We start from the raw sequence: 24921 nt of genomic DNA on the forward strand, positions 1-24921 counted from the left end.
ATTAAATATTTGGACAGGAATGTTTTTTCCAGGATCAACAACTATGTTGACCCAGGAAAGTGTCTAGCTCTGCGAAATCAGGAGATGCCTCAGAGTTAGCCGTCTAAAGTCTATATCTAACCCGTTAATCTGACAAAGAAATCCATGTCATCTTCTTTTCCACTCTGTTTGGCCATCATACGAAACAATTCAAAAACATCCCGCATGAAAACAGCAGGGCAGAAGCCGTGTTTTTATTTGTCACTCAAAATGTGCTAATGGTTTTATTGCAAAACCCGCTTTCAATGTGCCTGACCTGATCCTGTCAGATACGACAGTGCATTGCACGCAACATTAAATGAATGCGCTGGTAGAGTTCCAACACAAAAACAGGGTTTGATTACATTGCTGCAGGCCTGTGAGGTGGGGAATGAAACTTTTACTATGTATTTATAATCCTACAGACCTGTAAAAAATACTTTTTTTAATTGAATTCATCCTCATTGTTCTAAATAAATGTATTCACTGAACTTTACACACTAAAAATCTTGGGTTATTTTTTCTACCCAAGTCCTGGGTTGAGACTTTTTTGGTCATTTATTTGGGTTATTTTTCCAGTGTTTGGATAGTTTTTGTGTTACCCAGATCCTGGGTCAGAAGTAACAACCCAGTGTTTGGGTAGTTTTTGTTCAGATCCAGATTTGTGCGCCCTCTTCAGGAGAGAGCAGTGCAGCTCCGTCAAATTGGTGCATGGCTTTGGTAAAATACAGGTTTGTGTATGTTTTATTTTATCTAAAAATTCGTTATTCGTTTAATTTTATGCAAAGCAACATACAAGGGGAGATGTGAGTCACCTAAACGAGTGTCGCATCGTTTTTTTTTTTTTTTTTTTTTTTTGCGTGATGGAAACGCCTGATGCCTTGTATAAAATTTTATGATTTTATTCAAAAAGATACAGAATATAAATACTCAGGATGTTAAAATATGTTCTCAGAATTGTACACTGATTATTTATGGACAGGTTATGGAGTCAGTCACAGCATTTTTCGGCTATGAGTGAAACGCAGGCGGCGGTCTGAAGTTATCAGTTCCCCCGCCGAACGCGAGCCATCTCCGGCACAAGATTCAGCGCCGTTACGGTGGAAACAGGACAACAGACACTCCTCCATTACACTTCAATTACTTCTAAATGCTTAATTTTTACTTCTAATATTTATTAAACGAGCTTAAATGAAGCCCAAATTGGGTTGTTTTTAACCCATTGTTTTTTTTTTTATAGTGTAGATTAAGTCTAAAAAAATTAACAGTTCAATGCAAATTGTTCCATTTATTTATTTATATGGTTTTAAATGCATCTCAATTTTTGAGATGCACATTATGCATCTCAAATATGTGCTTGTTGTCTTACATTGACAAAAACTAAACTACAAATGGTAACAATTTACAATAAGGTCTCATTTGTTAACATTAGTTAGTGTATTAACATGAGCTAAAAGTGAGAAACATCTAATAATCTTTGTCAGTGTTAGTCAATAAAAAATACAGTCGTTCATTATGTTATTTCACAGTGCAACTAATGTTGACGATTACAACTTAATTTTAAAAATGTATTAGTAAATGTTGAACATTAACTAAGACTAATAAATGCTGTAGAATTACTTTTCCCTAATAGTTTAATTAATGTAGTTAACTAATGTTAACAAATGAAACTTTTTTGTATAGTGTTACTGAATAAACTAACCAATTATTTCAAATAGATTAACTAACAATAAATCAATGACATATTTAATCAAATAAATGCAGCCTTGATGAGCAGAAGAGACTTCTTTGAAAAACATCAAAAATCTTACCAGTCCCAAACTTTTGAACGGCAGAGTATTTTTCATTGTTAGTTCATGTTAACTAATGTTAACAAATGAAATCTTATTGTAAAGTGTTACATCATTATTTAAAGTCGGCACGAAACAGAGTTTGCAATTGTCTTTTCTACCCTATTGTGATACATATCTGAGTGAAATTGCTTTGCAAACAAGAACAAATGTAGGGTGGGACTTGATTTTGTCTGTGGAGAATTGATTGGATGGTTGTGGTTTGTTATTGGTGGATCTCATGTGAGTGACAGGTTGCCCCGCCCTTGTCATCAGACAAGAGAAGAGATGTCGCTGCAAGAGGGAGGGGAAGTTATTCTGATTCAAGATTACATTTATAATAAATACAGCAATATTCCATAAAACAGTTTTGATTTCATGGTGACTTTAAAAGATATACTCTTTAAAGTGAATCCCATTAGTTTAAGAAAACTTTTCATACTGTTACAAAACATCAATGAAAACATGCAGGAATGGCAGTGAATGCAGCCAGATTGACCTCTGCAAAACATCTCAAGTTTCTCTACTAAACAGATCTGAGGTGTCATCTGAGCGTTCAGACAGTCTAATCAAAGAGCATCAAGATCCGCTGGAATGCTGAACATCTGAACAGATCTCCTGCATTAAACTGAGGCACGCAATGAACGTGATTAACGGAGCTGCTGTTTACGCTTCTAGCCAGTCAAGTCATGTCACGCTTCACCCAGAAGGAACTTAACATGAACATTTTTGACAGTGTACAGAAATGCAATTATGTGACAAGATGATATGGTCTCTCGGCGCTCACATGCACGTAGAAGAAAACCACCTGAAACAAAAAGAAGAGATTTGCTATCTTTAAGTCATGTCAGAACGATCATGTACAAGATGAGCGCACATGAGCTTTACCACATGGTTACAACATAGCACATTACATAACTGCCAGGTGGAAACTTGGAGTAGTGGGCATATGCATTATTCATGGAAGAAGCTCATTGACATTCATAATAAGCAGTGTAGTTATTAGTAAGTAAAACTATTAACAATCTTGGCAACACTTTATTTTGATGGTCCAGTTTAGACATTCGACTAACTACATCAACTAGCAGTTATTAGAGTATTAGTACACTGTCTGCTTAAAGGATTCACTTTCAAATGGAAATTAGCCCAAGCTTTACTCACCCTCAAGTCATCCTAGGTGTATGTGACTTTCTTCTTTCTGATGAACACAATCCTGATGCATCCGAGCTTTATAATGGGAGGGAATTGGACCAACGAGTTTGAGCTGAAGAAAGTACTTCCCTCCACATCCATCCATCATAAACATATAAGCTCCGGGGAGTTAATAAAGGCCTTCTGAAGTGAAATGATGCGTTTGTGTAAAAAAAAATATCCATATTTAACAAGTAATGAAGTAAAATATCTAGCTTCTGTCAGACTTCCTTCAATATTCAAGTTAGGAAGAAAGTGTAAACTAGCGTCACTTCAGTTAAGCTTTTACCGCAAGTTGAATAGGGAAGGCATAGGACGTAGCGTAAGCTTTTTGAACTGCGATAGTTTTACACTTTCTTCGTACGTAGAATACAGAAGGCGGTCATTCAACTGACTATAAGTATATTTGCAAGTATGTCAACTTATTTTACTAACCCTAACCTAACAGTCTACTAATACACTAATGAGAGTTAGTTGACACGTAGTTGCAAAGTTAGCCTACTTAGTAGAATGTCTAAACTAATAAAAGACATGAACTTTTTTGCTCACAGCCACTGTGTCTAGTGGTTTTCCAAAGTTACTAGCCACTCATCATTTTCACTGACCACAACTTTGACATCAATACCATGAGGAAAAACTGCCTTATAGATATTTTTAATATTATCTCATAATTTGGCAGCAGGTTTATTAGGCTGCTGTCACTTTAAGACCTGACACAAGGATCCATTATACTGTTACACATGCGTTTTCTTGTTTACGTTCACTTAAAACATAACCGACTGTGTTTACGTGAATACTAGCCAAGACTGACACTTTGACATTATTTTGTGTGTATTTGACTGTTTAAGCAGTGAAAAAGAACTCGATTTAGTACTGAGAGGCGGCTTTACGTGTGCGTGAGCACAAAATCCTGCAATCCCACAGCGAAATTCAAGCCCTGTAACACCAACAATGTTCATCCGGAGCAAATGAAACGAGTGAGTGAGGGGAGGAGGGTTTGTGTGTCGACTCGCTGTCGGAGAGATGAGAGAGAGAGAAAGAGCAGCTGATATTGTGTGTCTATTCTGAGGAAAATGAGTATCGGAAGCGTTTCAGATATTCCAGTATTGAAAAATCAATATTTTTGCCAACACATTGCACTTAGTTTATTATTTCAGATGCGTTTTTAAAAGACATTACATTTGAAAAATGTATATATTATATATAAAATTCAACCCGCCAAAGTGGCACATCCTTCGCTCTTCATTCTGTTGAATTGGTGCTTCCTGTGTGTTAGGAAGAGAAAAAGCAAGATAGAAACAGGAAATCGCTTAACGTTAAATCAAAATCATTTAATTGCACTTTAAAAAGTCATAAGTAGAAACTTTACAGGAGGAAGTGAAGCACCTGGGTTTATTATTAGATGCAAAAATGTCAAAACAACAAAACAATAAGATTAGTTTAGGAATACTGCAGCCCATTGCAGAGCAGGAGTGAGCGCAGTATCAAAGACCTTCGCTTTTCTCCTGTGCAGTTTGAATGTCCAAATGAATTCAGAAAGCATATTTAGTGTCTGCTGGTGTTTATGAGTAATTCCTGTGGTCAAATCCCTTCCTGTTCCCTGACCAACAACCTAAATAAGCAGGATAAGGAAGCATAAATTACCAGGCATTAAGTCTTAGTCTGTCCATTGATGTTTCTTGGAGCAGCAATAAAGAATATGTAATATAAGGCGCAAAATGCTATTTACCATGGAAGCTTGTTTCTGCCATGAAATAAAAAAGGTCATTGTGACTTATTCCCCCAGTTTCACAAACAAGGCTTAAGGGGTGGTTGATTATTATTTCTCTTTTTTAACTTTAGTTAGTGTGTAATGTTGCTGTTTGAACATAAACAACATCTGCAAAGTTACGACGCTCAAAGTTCAATGCAAAGAGAGAGATTTTCTTGTCAAGAATTCTCTGTTTAAGGACTACAACAAACAGCTGGTAGAAACTACAACAAGCTTCTTCCTGGGTTAGTGACATCACTAACCCTAAGATTTACATAAACCCCGCCCCTGAGAACACTCAACAAAAGGGGCGAGGCCATGTTGGGCTGCTTTAGAGAAGAGGAAGAGTTGTTGTAGTAGAGTGTTGTTACCATGCCGTCATGGACTGCTTCACAAACGAGGGTCAATTCAACACTGGATTTGCACAAAAGATTAACATGACGGCACATGCTAGTCGATGAGTTGAATCAACTCCACAGCAACTACATAAATTTATCCACTAACCATTCAGAAACGTCCAGTTTCATTCTAAAAGTTGTAACTTCTTCCTGAGTCTCTCCATCAGTGTCGACTCCGGTTTGAACAATGTAAGGCTGAACACCGTTACTGACAATCCTCATTTTGGCTGCGTGAGATTCTCCAGCTTTGTTGTTGTTAAGCAACCGAAGCGTGAGCTGTTAAAGCTCCGCCCTCTTCTGGAAAGGAGCAGCAGCTCATTTGCATTTAAAGGGACACAAAAACGGTGTGTTTTTGCTCACACCCAAATAGGGGCAAATTTGACAAGCTATAATAAATGATCTGTGGGGTATTTTGAGCTGAAACTTCACACACACATTCTGGAGACACCAGAGACTTAGATTACATCTTGTAAAAGGGGAATTATAGGTCCTCTTTAAGCTTGTCCAAGACTAAAATGTCATTGTTTTGTCTCAAGATGCACACCAGTAATCCTGGCTTAATCTAAATCCTGTCTGTGAAACCAGGCCTTTATCTCACAATTCTGACTTTTTTGTCACAAATGCAAGTTTACATCTCACAATTCAGACTTTATAACTTTATATCAGAATTTCAAGATATAAAATCACAAATGCCTGGTGGATAACTTCCATTATTTACCGTGACTATTGTTGAGAAATCGTAATTTTCTTGTATCATCAGGATTGAATTTACACAACTTAAGACCTGTTAAACAAAAACTGTCAAAATGAACATGATATAAATTGTCATAGGTTCTTATCACAGATCATCACTGATGAAGCATATCTGAAAGAATGCAAATGAGATTCAAGAGCTACAAGCGAATAAAAAAAAATTCACCAGAAAAAGTCTCTCACACAAAACAATCATATGATTTTAGAAGATTTTTCCTTTAATAATCAGTGTTGATATTGTTAAATAAAATTAATAAAATTAATCATCTATTGATAAATAAAAATAAAGCTGAAATAAAATTAAATCAACAAAATAATGCCTTGGCAACTAACTGAAATAAGTTTAATTTGAGGTAACATTAATTAAATAAATTACTATTTAACAAATTAAAAACAAAATAAATTAAACCTGAAATAAAGCTAAATATAAAAAAACTAATAAAAATGAGAAGTGCACATAACAAAATGACTAAAACTTTGAATTTAAAATGTATATCGCAATACTGACTTTTCTCTTGCATTTGCAAGATTATAACTCGCAGTTCAAATTCATTAGAACTGCGAGATACAAACTCGCAATAACAAGAAAATAAAACGCAATTACATTTTTTATTATGTATGTTTACACTTAAATATGTGTAGATTCAGCAACCCAATGAATTGAGCTCAGTCTGTTTGAATGAAATCCACATATTCAATGAGAATTTATTGTCACAAGCACAATTTCTCGTCATAAAGTTACACAAACGTAACGGAACACATTTACACAATTTATACAATCCTAAACTCATTGTACAATGGACAGGCTAACTAATTACTGAGAGTTAAATATGTACTCACATTGCACACAATGATGTTAAACCTACACAAGTATATATAGCTGGATGTCAAATTAAACATGGTCCGACATAAAAATCACATTATTTACATTAAACATCCATTCGATTTTTCAAAAAGGTTTCGATTTCCTGTCGAGGTCTTTCCATCAGTCCATGTTTGTGGCATGATCGAGTTTCATCATGAAAACGAGAAGTCCACGTTATCAGTCCAAAAGTTAATCACAAGAATTGCAGCTGCCACAAAGATTACAATGAACACCTGTAAGATGTGTGAGTTTATGCTGCGTTTGTGAGGCTGGTGTCGATGACTGCACAAAGTGACACTGTTGCTATAGTGTTTTTGTAAGAACAACAAAAGTTAAAGTTAAAAAAAAAAAGTTGCAAATGCAAATTTTCAATTTTTTTCTTTACATCCGTCTACATTTATTATTAGTTCAGCTAGGTTATAGACATCACTACATAGACTACATTTTACACGGTAAGCGTAAAAATATCTCAGCAAGATGCTGTTTGGCAATGAAAAATGAGGTGCAACACTTGAAGAAAAAGATTCTTCGCATCACGAAAGATTCTGAAAACACTTCTTTATGATAAAAAAAGAAAAAGAAAACTCTTTATTATATTTTTGTTGGATGTGAAAACAGTCCTGACATGAGGTTGCTGCGTGAACTTTAGCATACGGTCATTTTGACACACAATCTTGCGTCAAATTCACATTTCACCCAAACCAGGCATTCAATTGGCCTGCTTTCTATGTAAATTAGGCTTATTAGTTATTGCGCTGAAGTAAATTAATGCCTGCTGCAAATAATCTTGCACTGTTACTGCTCACAAAAATAGCGTTATAAACGCAAATGTATTTAAAAAGGGATGTTTACATATATTTTCTAGTGATAATGGCAGCAGTTAATCATCACATCATGATCAAATGATGAGAATCAAGACTGGGATATATTTATTTTTGTACTGTGTGTGTACAAGAGAGCGTGTGTGAATTCAGAGATGTGTTTCAGCAGCGTCACGTGAGAGATGAAGGTACTGCAGTCTGAACCAAAACAAAACTAACAAACACTCGAGTCTCCGGTTACTCAGAAAACGGTGGGAACATGCCGAGGTCGGCAAAGTCTTCAATGTTGTAATTGGTCGTTCCTTGAGTGGGATCGCCTGGCATCGGCAACATATCCTGTGGGACACGGAGAAACACAGAGTTACTGAGTTTGTCAGTGTAACTGTAAAGAGTAGAATCAATTTGTGTGGTAAAATAAAAATTTTTCTTTCTCAAATTGACGCATCACATAAGGTTTGACGTCAATGACATGAATGGTCAATGGTCTCAAACCATCATTGATGAGTCATATTTTATATAATATATAAATCAAAAGTTAATTATTGTGTTTGCCTTGTGTTTTGCAAGCCTGGGATTTTTCTTTTTCTTTCTTTCTGTGTGAACGTGATCTCCTGCGAGAGTTTCCTGTTTTGTGCCAAATATAATACTTTAGAGAGAGGAATCATCTGTGTATTGTATATTTATTGATATATATATGAATGTGAAAAAAAAAAAAAAAAAAAAAAAAGATTTTCACCAAAAAAGTCTCACACAAAACACTGAGTAATGATCAGTGTTGATATTGTTAAATAAAATTAATTAAATTAAATTTAATAGATAATTAAAACTCATTATCTATTGTTAAATAAAGCTTTTCAATTTTGGTTTGACTAATATTATATATATATATATATATATATATATATATATATATATATATATATATATATATATATATATATATAAAAACACACACACACAACAGTTCTTTCTGGTTCTCAAATCACATGGGCTGATAGCCGTGCGATAATCTAGTGATAACAGCACTCCTACCTTTTCACCGTTTGTATCACTACACTTGAAGCGACTGTCATTGTTTTTTTACAAATACTACACTTGTTGTACCACGAACTGTAGTTTTAGGAGTTTTTTAGGTGAGAATTTAGTTGTTTAGACCTGAAATATGTGACTCATATTTAATCATAGGGCCTATTTTACTATTTGTTTAGACGTTTTTGGAGATGCGAGCTCCAGGCCGTCAGCGGCCGTTCAGGGCTCAAGTACCCGTCGAGAACAGCTTCATCTCGGCCAGTGCTTCAGGGATTTGCCGCTGTCTCTTATAGTGGTTAAAACTGAGACATAATTCATTTTGGGTACATAAAACGGGCAATCTTTGGTCTTATTAATCTATTACTTGTTTCTGAGCAAATCGAATTGGGCTATGTTAAATTTAATTATTTAATATTAAGGCTATATTTAACTATCCTGTAGAGCACTGCTTTTGTACGTTTGACTGAATTGTACAATGGTGTTTATTTCCTATTATCATTTATAATGGCTAATGATATTAATTTAAATATTGTTGTTCAATAAATATTATTTTATATAAATGATATGTTGTATTTGGTATTGAGAAAGGGTCCATTAGTGGATTGAGTGAAAGTTACATTAATACGATTAATCCGAGTGAATGAGTCAGGGAGTCGCAAGAGACTTTTAAATTAAAAGGGACTTTTGTAAACAAAAGGATGTTGTTTCAGCGCTGTATGTTATGGAAAATTCCCTCAACTGTAAAAGGGACAAATACAAAGATCGCTTTCCTCAGCGGACATTCGAAGGGATTTTTATAATGGATATAATATTATGGACATCGACCTGAAGAATGAATGTTATATCAGACACAGGTAATGCTCGCTCAGGCGATCTCTCTCTCTCTCTCTCTCTCTCTCTCTCTCTCTCTCTCTCTCAATAATACTGTATAAAATACAATGAGTTTCAATGAAGCGACTCAACGTTCCTTCGTTACTAGTTCTAAAGTGACATTTTAGAATTGGTAACGGATCTTGGGCTCAACTGTTAAACTGTCAACTTGAGATTTGAATCTGTGGCGGAAGGAAGTATTTCCTCACAAAAGAGGGTTTTAAAGACACTTTATCGTTATTTCTTATTTATATACAGCCATGCGATATGGCTGCCTGCGGCCTCATGACTACAGCCGAAACACAGCTGTGCTGATATACAGCCATATCGCACGGCTATATTACTCATATATATAAATGACTATGATTTCCAAGTCTCGCATATCCCTAGTTAGCATATTGTTTCCTACAGGTCAATCACAGGCTTCACATGTTCTGCTGCCCACCAGTACCACTCTCCATGTGCTGTATACAGGTGGATGATGTTTGATGTGTATGAACGTCACCTGGAAGACCTCCGTCTGGCTGGACTGAGGGTGAGGGTGAGGGTCTCCGGCCTGCTGGCTGTGGTGTTGACTCTGCCACTGAGACCAAACTTCAGACGGGCGGCCCTGGAACTGCCCTCCGCTCTGGCTGCTTTCACCCGACACATCTGCAGAAACAAACACGGTCTGAGCAGTCACATCTTCAGCTCACAGATCAACAGATGATAACAGACGACTCTTTCATGAAGGTCTTTCTGGAATCCCAGTGAAATGTATGGAAATGAGCTGTGGAGTGTTATTATTGTGAACGAAAACAATTAATAAATCATTTGTAAAAATAAAATCGTGTAAATATTAGATGAAAAACTTAAAAAAAACTAATAAATTATAAACTAAATAAAATAAAATAAAATACCTGAAATAAAGTGTTATAATTGTTAATGAAAACTATTTAAAAAAATCATTTGTTGATTGCAATAAAGCTGAAATTAAATAAAGTATAAATATTAAATGAAAAACCTAAACTTAAAAAACTTAAAAGAAAATTATAAACTCAATAAAATATAAATAAAATAAGTGTTAAAATTGTTAATGAAAACTATTAAAAAATCATTTGCTGATTGAAATAAAGCTGAATAAATATAAATATTAAATGAAAAACTTAAAATTATAAACTGAATAAAATAAAAATAAAATAAATGAAATAAAACGTGTCAATTGTTAACTAAAACTATTAAAAACCATTTGTTGATCTAAAATAAATTAAAGTTTAAATTAGATGAAAAACCTACACTTAAAAGAAAATTATAAACTCAAAATATAAATAAAATTGATGTTATAATTGTTAAACTATTAAAAATAATTTTTGATTGAAATAAAGCTTAAATAAAACAAATATTAGATGAAAAACTTAAATTATAATATCATATAATATATATGAAAAAATAAAATATAACAAGTGTTGCTATAAACTAAAACTATTAAAAATCATTTGTTGACTGAAATATAGCTGAAATAAAATATAAATATTAGATGAAAAACTTAAAAAAACTAATAAATTATAAACTAAATAAAATATTTTGTTATTGTTAACTAAAACTATTAAAATAAATTGCTGATTGAAATAAAGCTGAAATAAAATAAAAATATTAAATAGAAAAAATTAAACTGAATAAAATTAAAATAAAATAAATGCTAAAATTACTAAAACTGAGAAAAAAATATGCTAAATAGAAAAACAAACTAATAAAAATGACAAGCACAAATGAAAAATGAAAACTGAAAATTAAGAAGATGAAAGCTAATTCTAAACATTAATAAATACTATAATAGTACAAAAACAACACTGGAAAAGACTGTTTAAAAAATCTTTCATGAAAAAAATCAATCATGGTGAATGGATGATGGAAGAATCTTCCGAAACGGATCCTCCTCCACTTCTCAACAAACATGTTTAGACTTTGCGGTATCAACTTTCACATTAACTTCGACACGTCTACTTTTGCAGCATCTCAATCGAGCGTGCGTGTAAAACACTCCAACCGTACGACCTCCATTTCGCTCAATTTGTCGCACAGGAGGGGAGCACATTTACTCCAGGCTGACAGAATCATTTAAACGCATACATCTAGAGTCTCTTCACCCGCGGGGCCCGAGTCTTTGGTTAGGAAACGAGCGACTCGACAAGACTAATGCGCGGTGGGCGCGGGCGGAGGTGACGACGTGGGTGGGTGTTTTGCAAGATGGCACAGCGATGCCCTCGAGCTGTTTCTCATATTCTCCATGTTGATGAGGCAGTGATGTAAGGTCAAACTTCTCATTTCCCTACTGTGTTAGCGCTTGCCACGCAGACTTCCCTGGCTCCATTTCTGGCTGTCTTTCCCTCAAGGTTCGGCTGTTTGGCTTCACTGACGCGCCTCGTACATCTCTCTATCAATTTTTCTATTCTCCCCTAGCCATCTTTCTCCATCCCCATCAATCTGAAATCGGCGTGCTTCACGTTTTCCCTCGGCGTCTGTAGAGCTTAGGTGCCGCTTATTCTCTGACCGCTCCATCAAACATGATTCTCAAAGATGTAATGGTACAAAAAGCCGACGTGACAAAAGCAAACGCCTTTCAAACAAAGAGCCGGGCTTCGCCGCTGGTCCCGAGTGCTCTTCAATCAATGCGAGGAATGAAAGCACATTCTCTCGCTTTCACAGCGATGAAAGCATGCTCAGTTTCACGTAAGCACATAAAGACTGCAATTAAGTCACAATGTAACATTATCTCAGTATGAAACATTTGAATGAAGGCAGTGTGATGGTTGTTTATGCACTGCAATAATGTTGTACAAACTATGAAGTGCAAATCGAGTATTTAATCTGTAAATAAAAGGTTGTATTGATTTCATGTGAATGTTTTTACATGACAATTCTCTCATTCTTACTCTGCTGATTTTCTTTTCTTTTATGTCCTCGCATATGTGAGTGATTAAAAACTTGGAGAAAGAAGAAATAAATATATTTACACAAATGGAACAATAACAATAACCTACATCAAACAATAACTAGCAATCCTAAAGGGGACCTTTAATGCCCCCTTTTCACAAGATCTCTGGTGTCTCCAGAATGTGTCTGTGAAGTTTCAGCTCAAAATACCCCACAGATCATTTATTATATCATGTTGTAAATGCCCATTTTTGAGTAGAAGGAAAAACATGATGTTTTTGTGCATATGTCTTTAAATGCAAATGAGCTGCGGCTCCCCGCCCCCTTTCCAGAAGAGGGTGGAGCCTGTACAGCTCATGCCTCGGATACTCTGCCAAAAATTAAAAAAAACTGTTTGTTTTTGATTATCTCTATCGAGGTCACGCTCACGTGACATTGCAGTTCTTCATCATCATTAAAGTTTATTATCTGCATGTGTTTTAAAGTCAAATCAGTTTAAACTTCTGATATATGGTTTTCTGAGCACACAGAAAGCTCTCTTTCAGATGGCACGTCGTGTGAGTATAAAACTAAGTTCTCTTTCTTGTCTTATTGCTGTTAAACTGTGAAAAACACAAAGTTCAGATAAACACAGTCGGTTATGTCTGTGAATGTACACAGCAAGTAAAGAAATCGCATGTGTATATTTTACTCTATGTATTAAAGTGACAGCAGTGTAATATACAGTATCTACTGCTGTATATGCTGTTAATATGAACCAAACAACAAAAGAGAAACAGAAAATCACTCACTGCTCTTGACTGAATAACTTTAGTAGCTTTAATAAGAATACATTTCTTACTTGAATGCTGCTGTTAAATGATCTGGTGAGGAGATAAACATGGCGGACTGTGTACAGCTCACTGAGGGGAAGAGCTAAGCTAATAGGACAGATTCAGTTGTGGGCGGGGCCTGTGCAATGTGACATCACCCTGGATCACATTCCTGAACGGCTCATTTTGAGACACGGTTTCAGATTTATGGGGAAAATATCATGGATTTTTACCATAATAGGGTGGTTGTGTACACACACAAATATGTTCAAAACAATATAAAAGTGACTTTTTGCATAATAGGTCCCCTTTAAAGCATATACCAATAAAAAGAAATTGAATTGTTGAAATATGCAGTGGTTTGGTAATGACACCTTATAAATCTGCCCTCAGATCATGATATAAAAATGTTAAAATTAATGGCATTTCTGATCTTCAAACTGCTGCTCTGGAAGAGATGTGCTCCCCTGTCACTTCTCATTTCCATCAGAACTGAATATGAAATATGAAAATCTAAGTTTTATAGTTATTCGAAAAGTACAACTTTCCTTTTTATGAATTTATCATAGAGAGAAAGTCATTATGTCTGGGTAGGGAACAAGACCATAAATATATTCTGGCAAATTTACACTTTGGCAAAAGCAATTAAGATGTATATAAACATGTATGTGAGCAAGGACACATTAAATTGATCAAAAAGTGACAGTAAATGCAATTGTAATGTTAAAAAAAAGATATCTGTTCCAAATAAATGCTGTTTCTGAAGGATCACGTAACCCCAGAAAACTGGAGGACAGACTGCTAAAATTCAGCTTCACATCACAGGAATAAATTGCATTTTAAAATGGGTAATTAAAGGATTAGTTCACTTCAGAATTAGAATTTCCTGATAATTTACTCACCCCCATGTCATCCAAGATGTTCATGTCTTTCTTTCTTCAGTCGAAAAGAAATGAAGGTTTTTGAGGAAAACATTCCAGGATTTTTCTCCATATAGTGGACTTCACTGGGGTTCAACGGGTTGAAGGTCCAAATGTCAGTTTCAGTGCAGCTTCAAAGAGCTCTACATGATCCCAGACGAGGAATAAGGGTCTTATCTAGAGAAACAATCGGTCATTTTATATTATATATAATTAGCAATTTATATATTTTTTAACCACAAATGCTCATCTTGCACTGCTCTGCAATGTGCCACGCATTACATAATCATGTTGGAAAGGTCACACATGACGTAGGTGGAAGTACCGATAGCGAACGTGTAAAGACTAAGTCAAACCGCCTTTACAAAAAAGGTAAAACAACGATGTCGGACGATTTAGAAGTTGTAGGAGAAAATAAGAAAGTTTTTCACCCTACCACAGGTACTTCCACCTACGTCACACATGACCTTTCCAACGTGATTACGTAATGCGTGGCGCATCGCAGAGCAGTGCAAGACAAGCATTTGTGGGTAAAAAGTATACAATTTTTATATATTTTTTTTTAGAAAATAACCAATCATTTGTCTAGATAAGACCCTTATTCCTCGTCTGGGATCATGTAGAGCTCTTTGAAGCTGCACTGAAACTGACATTTGGACCTTCAACCCGTTGAACCCCAGTGAAGTCCACTATATGGAGAAAAATCCTGGAATGTTTTCCTCAAAAACCTTTGTTTCTTTTCGACTGAAGAAAGAAAGACATGAACATCTTGGATGACATGGGGGTGAGTAAATTATCAGTACATTTTAATTCTGAAGTGAACTAATCCTTTAAAATAGAAAACAGATATTTTTGATCAAATACACTTAAGTCTTATCAATCAACTGGACAGTTTTTGTTTTTCTAATTGGTTACAATTGTGCACATACTGTATGTAATTTCACTAACTAAGGATTACATTACAATACAATAATGTGCTCAGTTTGCTGGGAAAAAAATGGCATTGAATGGATTAATCCCAAATAGAGAAAAAGACATCCCAGCAGTCTCGGCTTCTTCCTCCTGTTACGTGTTCAAGGGCCGTCCACGTGAGGAGGTGAAGATAAATGTTCCATTTCCTTTAATGACACCATATTAAAAGAGAATGATCTGGACATGGATTCATTTCTTCAGGGCTTGGAAAGACATTCAGAGCCCGATACACTCGAAATTGAAGTGGGTTTTTAATGTCACCTCTTTAACATAAATTACTTATTAAATGGAAACACTAATCACAGGTTCAAGGTAGAGAGTTTCCCTCAAGGGACACAACAATGGGAAAAAATGGCATCCTATAAGTCTCCGTACGTATGCCCTGCTGCAAATTAAATTCGCTTCATAGACCCGAATGTGACGGAGAAATTCGAGGCGGCTTTAAACGGATGTAATGCAATAACAACGATTCTACAGTTTCTCCCTTTAAGCCGTTCAGCATGTTCCGCCTTCGGTCGAGGAATGTGAAAAGTTGCACAACCGTGTTTGTGGATCTTTGCCCTTCGTGTCATGCTGGTCAAATTCCTTACTTTAAAGTGTCAGGATACAGAAACCAGATCTCTGTTGCATGAGTTAAAAGGTGCAACTCATGACAGATTAATTAAACCCACTGCAGGCTGTTTGAAGCCCCGCACATTACAAAAGAAACACGTCAAGAGCAAGAGTTTGACTGATGTAAGCTCAACACAATCTTCATTAGGATAGGATAGGAGTGGTCTTATATCATGGTATGAGGAATTTTATATGACAATAACAGTGAATGCACAATAATAATAATAATAATTATTATTATTACTAGCCCTGAAAGGGCTTCAATGAAGCGCGTTTGGCTTTAGATAAAACTACTAGAGGATATAGCGCTGAAATATCAATACCACAAATGATCCTGAGAGCTTGTGGTGTGATCCGCTGCTCACTTCAACTAAACCATAAAATGGTGCTACTGCTCTGTCCGGATGGAAACATGCTGGGGTCCGGATGCAGACCGCATCTGCCATTTGAAAATCAGTGGTTTAGTTCGATCACAGAAGAACAGGATACAGGAGAAGGAAGTTCAACACTCTTATTTCTAATAAGTCATTTTTGCTTATTAGTATGGTTGAATTAGGTCACTGAAAGTCAGCAGCAAAGACATTGGTTAATAAAGTGAGAATAAATACATAAAGTATATTTGTGTAATTGAATATAGTTAATTATTACAGGTTTGCATAAAATTTTGAGATTGCATTTCACTGTTTTTATTCATTTTGAGGAATACTGAATGTTTTTGTGCAAGTGAGATGAGTAAATGCATGTTAAAATTTAGTCTAAAACTACAATACCCATCATGTTCACACAGCGCACACAACACCTCTGCACTTTATTTCTCTCAACATGGGGACAGGAGAGCTGTCAGTCAATACATGTGAAACTCCAACGGTTTTCAGCCACACCCTGCTTCATACTACAGTAATGTTAATAATCTCATCCATGAACATGATTTCTGCTCGAGTCCCGTCGGATTCTTTTCCACCGGTTGTAGACGTGAAACAACACCTCCCATGATTCCACGAAATCAAGGCGTCATCAAGATACGCCTCTGTTTTGAATAAGAGACCTCTAGTGGTGAAATTTTACATGTTGTGCCTTTAAATGAACACAAGAGTTGTGAGAAAATAGGATCCGTGTCATGTGCGACAGGTCTTAAAGTGACAGCAGCCTAATAAACCTGCTACAGTCTGTCATTAATGTTAATCAAAGAACAAAAGAAAATAATATATATATTATATATATATATATATATATATATATATATATACATATATATACACACACATACACACACAATCACCGGCCACTTTATTAGCACACTTTACCGTAGTAAAACACTGTAATGCATGGCCTCACATGGCCTCGTTTTTTGTGACAGCATCTTTCTTGATCTGTGTTTTGATTACATAAAATTACATTTAGATAACTTACTTGAAAAGCAATTTTCCAAACGTATTGAATAAGTCATGCATGTTGTGTAACAGTCATGATTAATAGTCGCTATTGTGTTGAGAAGTAATTCAAAAGAGTTTTCAAAACTAATTGCCTGTTATCCAACGAATGTGATCACTCGAACCACAGAAATCTGTTTTTCATATGGTCTATTTTAGAGATTAAGTGGCCAATCTAAAGAAACCAAAACAACAAAACCGTTTGTCTCAATATGGATGCCATTCAATTCTCACACCGTCTGCTGGTAATGACACATCCTTTTGTTGAAGACAAATGTCTGTTTCAGTCATTGTGTTATAGTCTTTGTTTTATACGGAAATCTATAAATCTCTGTACATGTAAAAGATGGTTCACACAGGCATCTGAAAAGGCCCATGGGAGGATTCTGTTTCCCAGAGGTGCTCTGATGTCACCTCCATATGAAGGTCTGTTAATCTTAGACTGACGTCAGTCTGGATCAGATCACGGTTTGAAGGGCACCAGGGAACTTCTGTCAATCATGCGGTGAGATCATTCGGCCGTTTCAGGTAAAAACAGAGCTGAAGGTCTCCAGGGTTGGCACAATACCAACATTTCACTAGCTGATATCAATAATTCAATGATTATCAATAGCAATTCTTTTAACACAAGACAAATGAACTAGGGCTGGGCAAAAAAAAATAGATTTTTGCAATTATTTGTGCTACTGCTTGCAGTTGAATATTTTTTTTTTTACTTGTCAAGTTTACTTGTCTTTAATAATCTTTGAAATGACTGAGTTAAATAGTAGCTTTAGCAATGGCATCAAAATTGGTATTGAGAATTGTTCAATTTCACTGGTGTCTAAAATTTTGGGGATACATGGGTCAAAGACAATGCATATTTTATTAATTTAATATAATTTTTTTGTGGTGGGGCCAGTGAAAATTGAATAATTGAATTCACTGAATCAAATCGAATCGAATCAATTTGAGATCTTTTGAATTGGAATCGGAATCGAATCAGCTCTAAAATGAACAAACTCGAATTCAATATTTTGACACAAATTCAACTGAAACAAAGAAAACCAATGTTTACATAAATAAATTATTAAAACTTCTACCACAACGTTAACAAACACAAACACATCTGTAACACAACAAGTCAATGAAACGTCTGACATCCCAAACATCATTGGAAATGATTTCTATCACAAATAGTTGAACAATAAATGATTCAATGAATGTTGAAGAGGCCATATTATGCCCTTTTTTAAAGTTTTGATGTTGTTTCGTGCTCTACTAGAACAAGTTTTCATGTTGAGTGTTCAAAACACATTATTTTCCCCATATTCTCCATTGTTCAGCTCCTCTCTTCCCAGTCTGTCAGTAACGCTCTGTTTAGTTCCTGTCTCTATGAAGCCCCTCCTTCTGAAAAGCACAGTGTGCTCTGATTGGTCACTTGGAGCAGTGTTTTGTGATTGGCAAGCGCTTCAAGCGCGTTTGGGAAATGTCCCGCCCCTTACTATAACCGGCAGTTTCAACACGCTACTAACTAACTCGGCCAGGCCCCGCCCCTTTATTCTGCGTATGAATTATTTAAATGAGGAATATTGTGACGTGTTCGTTCCTGGAAGAAAACTCAAGACTATAATGGAGGCGTTTCAGGGAGTTCAGAAACAGTGACCCTGATATACAGAATAACTCCCGCTGGAGGGACTGAACAGATCTTACCAAAAGCAGTGCTGCGATTAGCCAGGTTGGAGTAGGCGTTTCCGGAGGGCGAGGAGGTGGCGGGGCTGGACAGAGGGCTGTATGAGGACGGGTCGGCCTGGTAGCTGTGGCTGGAGCCGATGCCGAACGGTGAGGACTGGGCCTTATTGGACTGAGCAGGAATCTGCTGCTGTGGGGGAATAACAGACATGATGATGCTAATATATACAGAGCAAAATCTTATTTGCTAACATTCAAAAAGTTCTTTTATTCAGTAAGGATGTACTAAACAGATCAAAAGTGACAGTAAAGACATTTATAACGTCACGAAAGATTTCTATTTCAAATAAATGCTGTTCTTTCATCACAAGCTTGGTTAGGACAGTGTGTCAGCTAAAGAACAAAAAGGAACTCAACACTTTCAATTTCATGTCAAACTCAAGATTAGCAGTAAATCAGATTATACAATCAGACTAAAAGCCGTAACTGAGCTAGGCAGAAGGGAAACCACTGCAATCACACAATTACAGCTGCAGACAACAAGCTTTACTTGTAATCAATGAAGAACCGCAGAGCTACGTGTGGACCAGCATTTCTCTGTTCTTCTACACAACACAGGGATTTATATGTGAACTGACTTTACATATGCTGTTATTTCCGATATTATAAATATGACATGACATTAAAATGATATACAGGCAATTTATTACTTACTAAAGAGACACAGATGAGAGACCATAAAGCACACACAAACACACACACTCTTCAGAGATGATTAAAAACACATATCATAACCCTTCATAACCCCAGTAATCTTCTCTAATGGCAGGACTCAACATTAAACATGGCCTAAAACACTATTTAAGAGCGAACATGTCCCAATTATACACTAATAGTTTGTACAGTATCCATTTATACAGCTTTGCAAATAAAAACAATATTTTTTTTGTGTATGTATACTATAGTATATACAGTTTAGGGTATATACAGGGATAGGGGTTATGTTTATATATATAAAATAAGGGTTTATATCATTAATTAACATTTTTAATAACATTTATGTTAATTGAAATAAAGCTGAAATAAAATAAACTATAAATATTAGCTGAGAATTTTAAACTAAAAATAAATGTTGGCAATAAAATAGTAATAAAATGAATACACACACACACACACATATACATATATATATATATAATTTTTTGTAAGGCAAGTATTAAATCACATATTTTAGTATTTATTGCTTTGCCCTGAATGATCTTTTTCAGCTAATGCTCCACGTCCAAACATGGATCTGGTTTCAGTTCTCTCATCACAACACTCAAGAGGAATGATCCATTACTTTAATTAAGCTGATGGAGAACAGAGCGGCAGTGGGCAGCGGCTGGCGCAGCGATGGGTTCATTCTCACCTGGCCAGAGAAGGGCGGTCGGCTTCCTGTCCAGGACACCTGGCTGGCGTTGATCTGCCGGGATATCTGGGTGAGGTTCTGTCCAGCTGAACCAGCTGTGGACTGGATGTCATTGACGCCTGGGACGTGGATCACAGATGAGCTGAAAGACACACATGCACCACATTATGACCATCCTCTTGATTCATGTGAAGTGTCTAAAGGCCTTCTCACACCACAATGAAGCATTAAAGTAAAAAAAGATCCCTTTACACCAGACCCTGCAACAAAGTGCCAACTGTTATGATCATGGAAGCAACATTCACTGCATCCAAAGAAAGCATTTTAGGCACAAAATCACGATGGGTCTTGACAGTGACTGGGAAAATAAACTATATAATCCACATCAAATGTCTTCTTTAAAAGCACAATACAACATTTCTAGTGCAATAATGCCACAAATATTGTCATGGCCAGCAAGAAATATTTACGACTAATAAATGTTACGACTCCAAAGATGTATTTTGTAGACAGCCATAATTTACATCCTGATATATTCCAATATCATCACTTTTTTGTTTCAAGAACATGACAACGGTCACTAGCGTTCAAAAGTTTGCGGTTGATAAGATTTTTATGAATTGTCTCTTCGGCTCAACAAGGCTGAATTTATTTGATCAAAAATACAGTAAAAACAGTGAATTATTATTACAACTTAAAATGACTGTTTTCTATTTGAATATATTGTAAACTGTAATTTATTCCTGTGATCAAAGCTGAATTTTCAGCATCATTACTCCAGTCTTCAGTGTCACATGATCTTTCAGAAATCATTCTAAAATGCTGATTTGCTGCTCAAGAAACACTTGTTTCACACATTGTCACAATGTTTCCACTGGTGCAAAATATCTGTAATAATAATGGAAGTTCCTGCAATTGGGGAAGCCACTGTGCCTGTTTTCATCTACATTATAAATGACAGACTTTGGCTCAGGCATTACAGTATGATCAGACCAACATTGTGCAATGAAACTGGTTAGTCCAGTTATCCAGATGAGGCAAAGTCATGTGAATTTTTATTTTTATTTTTTTGCACATCAATGGATTTATTCTGTAAATGTGCCTCCATTTTAGTTTATGTGCATGTCTTCTTATCGGATAAAAAAACGTATCTGCATCAATTGCTTTTTTTTTGATGCACATTTTTTAGAATTTATGCACATTCTGGCATTTCCATCCAGCGTTTTTTAATGCGATATCCCAAAATGTGCATAAAAATAGGTGGATGGAAATGTAGCTATTGTTAAAAAACAGCTGTGCTGCTTAGTTATCTTGTATGATGATTTTCTGGTGAATAAAGTTTAAAAGAACAGCCTTTACATGAAATCGAAATTATTTGCAACATTATAAATGTCTTTGCCATCACTTTTTAATGCATCATTGCTGAATAAAAGTATTAATTTCTTAAAAAACAACAACAAAAAACTTACTAACCCAAACTTTTGAACAGTAGTGTATCAGTAACATTTTAGTGATTTTGCATTAAAGCACATACAATCAGGAGTTGTATCCTGCATAAAATAACATTTGCATAAAAAGTGTATTTGCGTTTCATTTCAAAACTTGTTGTGAACAGGTTTTTAAAGTACTGAAATGTGTTCATCCATACCCGAAGCTCTTGCCGGAGTGTCCGGGCTGGAACGGGCTGCCTTGAGAGTATAACTGCTGCCCACCAGCAGTAGAGGAGGGAACCATCATCTTTTTATCAGCTAAACACAAACAAAACCAATAAACAAAGATCCTCATCAAGCTCACAGTTACTGAATGACTACATTTAAGAGTCACACATTACAGCATCAGCTTTATCGGCCACAAAGACACTGAGGAAAAAGAATAGAGAAATAGAGATAAACTACAGAGGAAAGACATGTACGTGTTTTAGCTGGAATTTCTGACTTAATTTCTTTGTAATACCTACCAAATGTAGCAATCATACATTGTATACACATCATACCATGCCTTAAAATAGTGTACAAACTGGAGCTGGCAGACATCCGCAGGCTTAGTAATTACATTACGCAAAATTACAGTAAATTGCATGTTTAGATCAAAATCAGTGTGTGATGCAGTGCTAGTCAAATATAATGTATCTATGAACATACAGCCAGAGATCCCTGTGTACATGTCGCTGAAGCGAGGGTCTCTCTCCTGGGAGAACAGCGAATCGGTTTTGTCGATAGTCTTGCCCGCCTCGTGAACGCCGGATGGCACGCTGGCAACCGGCACCTGTGGGTGTCAACATGAGAGGGTCAGTTTGTGATTGACTATTTAACTTTAATCAAAACTAAATGCTAAATAAGATGTGAAGTGAATGCCACAAGGATCACAAAACTAACTTCACTAAAAGTGTTAAACTAAAAACACAGGAATCAGTAATGATGACCAAAAAAGTGTCTTTCTAAAATTGCAGACAGGCGTTATAGATTTTAAATGCTGGTGGGTGCTACCCAAGACCCCATGTGTGAGGAGTTATCTATTTTCAACAAATAATCCTCTCTGCTTTATTAAGACTGACTCAAATGACCCCTTTAACATAAACAGCATATAATATAGCATAACAACATTATCACTTATGATTCAAAGCAAATGTGCATTAAGTTGTAAAAGTTGTTAAAGATAAAGACAGATGGCATATTCCATACAACGGGTGATATGTGTGACTTCATCTCATAGCTGTATCCTATTTTTATTGCACAGAGCCACAGAGAGGGAGTTAACGGTCCACAGTTAAAATGACTAAAATTATGCAGATTCTCTATTGAATTTATCAGTCATTACCCACAGTAACAAAGTGCTCTTAAGCAATCCTAGAACACATATCACGCTAACTAACACGTGATGTAAAGCATAAAGCACACAAGAGTGACCTCGTTCTTGCCAAAGTTCAAACGTGCTGCGTAACATGGGAATGACCCTCGCTGGTTCTTGCGGAAGCTCAAATGTGCTGCGTAACATGAGAATGAACCTCATTGGCTCTTGCTAAAGCTCAAATGTGCTGGCTACTCAACCTCAATCCGGCTCCTGCTTGTGAAAGAGAAGAAAATGTGATCTATCAGTATCTCAACTGTTTCTCCTAAACAGCAAAAAAAATTAAAGGGTTAGTTCACCCAAAAATGAAAATTCTGTCATTTATTACTCACCCTCGTGCCGTTCCACACCCGTAAGACCTTCGTTGATCTTCAGAACACAAATTAAGATATTTTTGTTGAAATCCGATGGCTCAGTGAGGCCTACATAGCCAGAAATGACATTTCCTCTCTCAAGATTCATAAAAGTACTAAAAACATATTTAAATCAGTTCATGTGAGTACAGTGGTTCAGTATTAATATTTTAAAGCGACGAGAATATTTTTGGTGCGCCAAAAAAACAAAATAATGACTTATTTAGTGATGGCCGATTTCAAAACACTGCTTCAGGAAGCTTCAGAGCGTTATGAATCAGCGTGTCGAATCACGATTCGGATTGCGTATCAAACCACCAAACTGCTGAAATCACGTGACTTTGGCGCTCCGAACTGCGGATTCGACACGCAGTGTTTTGAAATCAGCCATCACTAAATAATTTGTTATTTTGTTAATACTGAACCACTGTACTCACATGAACTGATTTAAATATGTTTTTAGTACATTAATGGATCTTGAGAGAGGAAATGTCATTGCTCCCTATGCAGGCCTCACAGAGCCATCGGATTTAAACAAAAATATCTCAATTTGCGTTCCGAAGATTAACGAAGGTCTTACGGGTGTGGAACGGCATGAGTAATAAATGACATTATTTTCATTTTTGGGTGAACTAACCCTTTAAATAGAGAATAAATTGTGACTTTTGCTAAAGTCTCTTATTTTATGATGTCAGTAAATGGTCTCATTATGTGCAGTTAAACAAATAAAATATTCCATCTTCTTTAGCAAGTATTTAGTAACCGGCAATCAAACATTACAGATCTCAAAATGAACTCACATTTCTCACATGCTCCCAAAACCAAATGATCAGAGCCGCTATCCAAATTCATTTTACAGCTCTAAACTCTATTTAGTATCAAGTATATAGTATATATAGTGTGACAACAATCAGGGATTTTAGGAGAAACATCTGAGACAAAGTTGATGAAACATGACAGGTTAACTCCATTAAGTCTCTTGAGCTGTTATAGAGCACTTCTAGAGAATAAAATTTTCCTCTTGGAGTTTCACTGTCTGATATTCAATTTGAAGTATAAATCTAAAACCGGCTCAGCTGTGACACTGATGGAGGGACTTGCATATAAAGCGAAGGAGGAGAAATTAAATGTACTACACAAGCTAAAAAGAGTAATGAACCTGTAAGGGTTAGGTGACTAAATGACAAACTATAAGAAAAGTGTGTATCGCGCACCTGCGACAGATCGTAAGCAGTCAGTCCATCTCTCTGGTGAACCTCCAGTTCGGCCTGCTGCTGCTGCTGAAGCTGCCTGGAATCAAACACAACCAACATACAACTTTAACATCAACACCTACTGTTTATCATATTCCACTTTGAGTAAAGACATCATTAACTGAGCTTGTAGATATACTAGTCCGATAAACAACCTCAAATGAATATTCGTTTTCAGTAAAAACAGATCAATCATATACATA

General features: G+C 35.9%; 1 protein-coding gene across 4 annotated transcripts in view; it reads right to left on the minus strand.

The window, feature by feature from the left end:
• Nucleotides 1–6613: 6613 nt before the first annotated feature.
• arnt2 (aryl-hydrocarbon receptor nuclear translocator 2) overlaps nt 6614–24921 on the minus strand; it is a 93752-nt gene continuing 75444 nt past the window's right edge. For 2 of the 4 annotated variants that reach the window (XM_051901735.1, XM_051901737.1), the window contains 7 exons: nt 24680–24755; nt 22407–22530; nt 21914–22013; nt 20266–20407; nt 18876–19041; nt 10030–10175; nt 6614–7961 (listed from right to left, as the gene is read on the minus strand). In XM_051901735.1, the coding sequence (XP_051757695.1) occupies nt 7863–7961; nt 10030–10175; nt 18876–19041; nt 20266–20407; nt 21914–22013; nt 22407–22530; nt 24680–24755 (853 nt within the window). In that variant the 3' untranslated portion in view covers nt 6614–7862. Of the gene's footprint in view, nt 7962–10029; nt 10176–18875; nt 19045–20265; nt 20408–21913; nt 22014–22406; nt 22531–24679; nt 24756–24921 lie in introns of all 4 variants that reach the window. The other 2 variants (XM_051901734.1, XM_051901736.1) reach the window with 1 other exon arrangement.

Source organism: Ctenopharyngodon idella, chromosome 7 (assembly GCF_019924925.1).
Source record: "Ctenopharyngodon idella isolate HZGC_01 chromosome 7, HZGC01, whole genome shotgun sequence".
NCBI classification, from domain to species: Eukaryota; Metazoa; Chordata; class Actinopteri; order Cypriniformes; family Xenocyprididae; genus Ctenopharyngodon; species Ctenopharyngodon idella.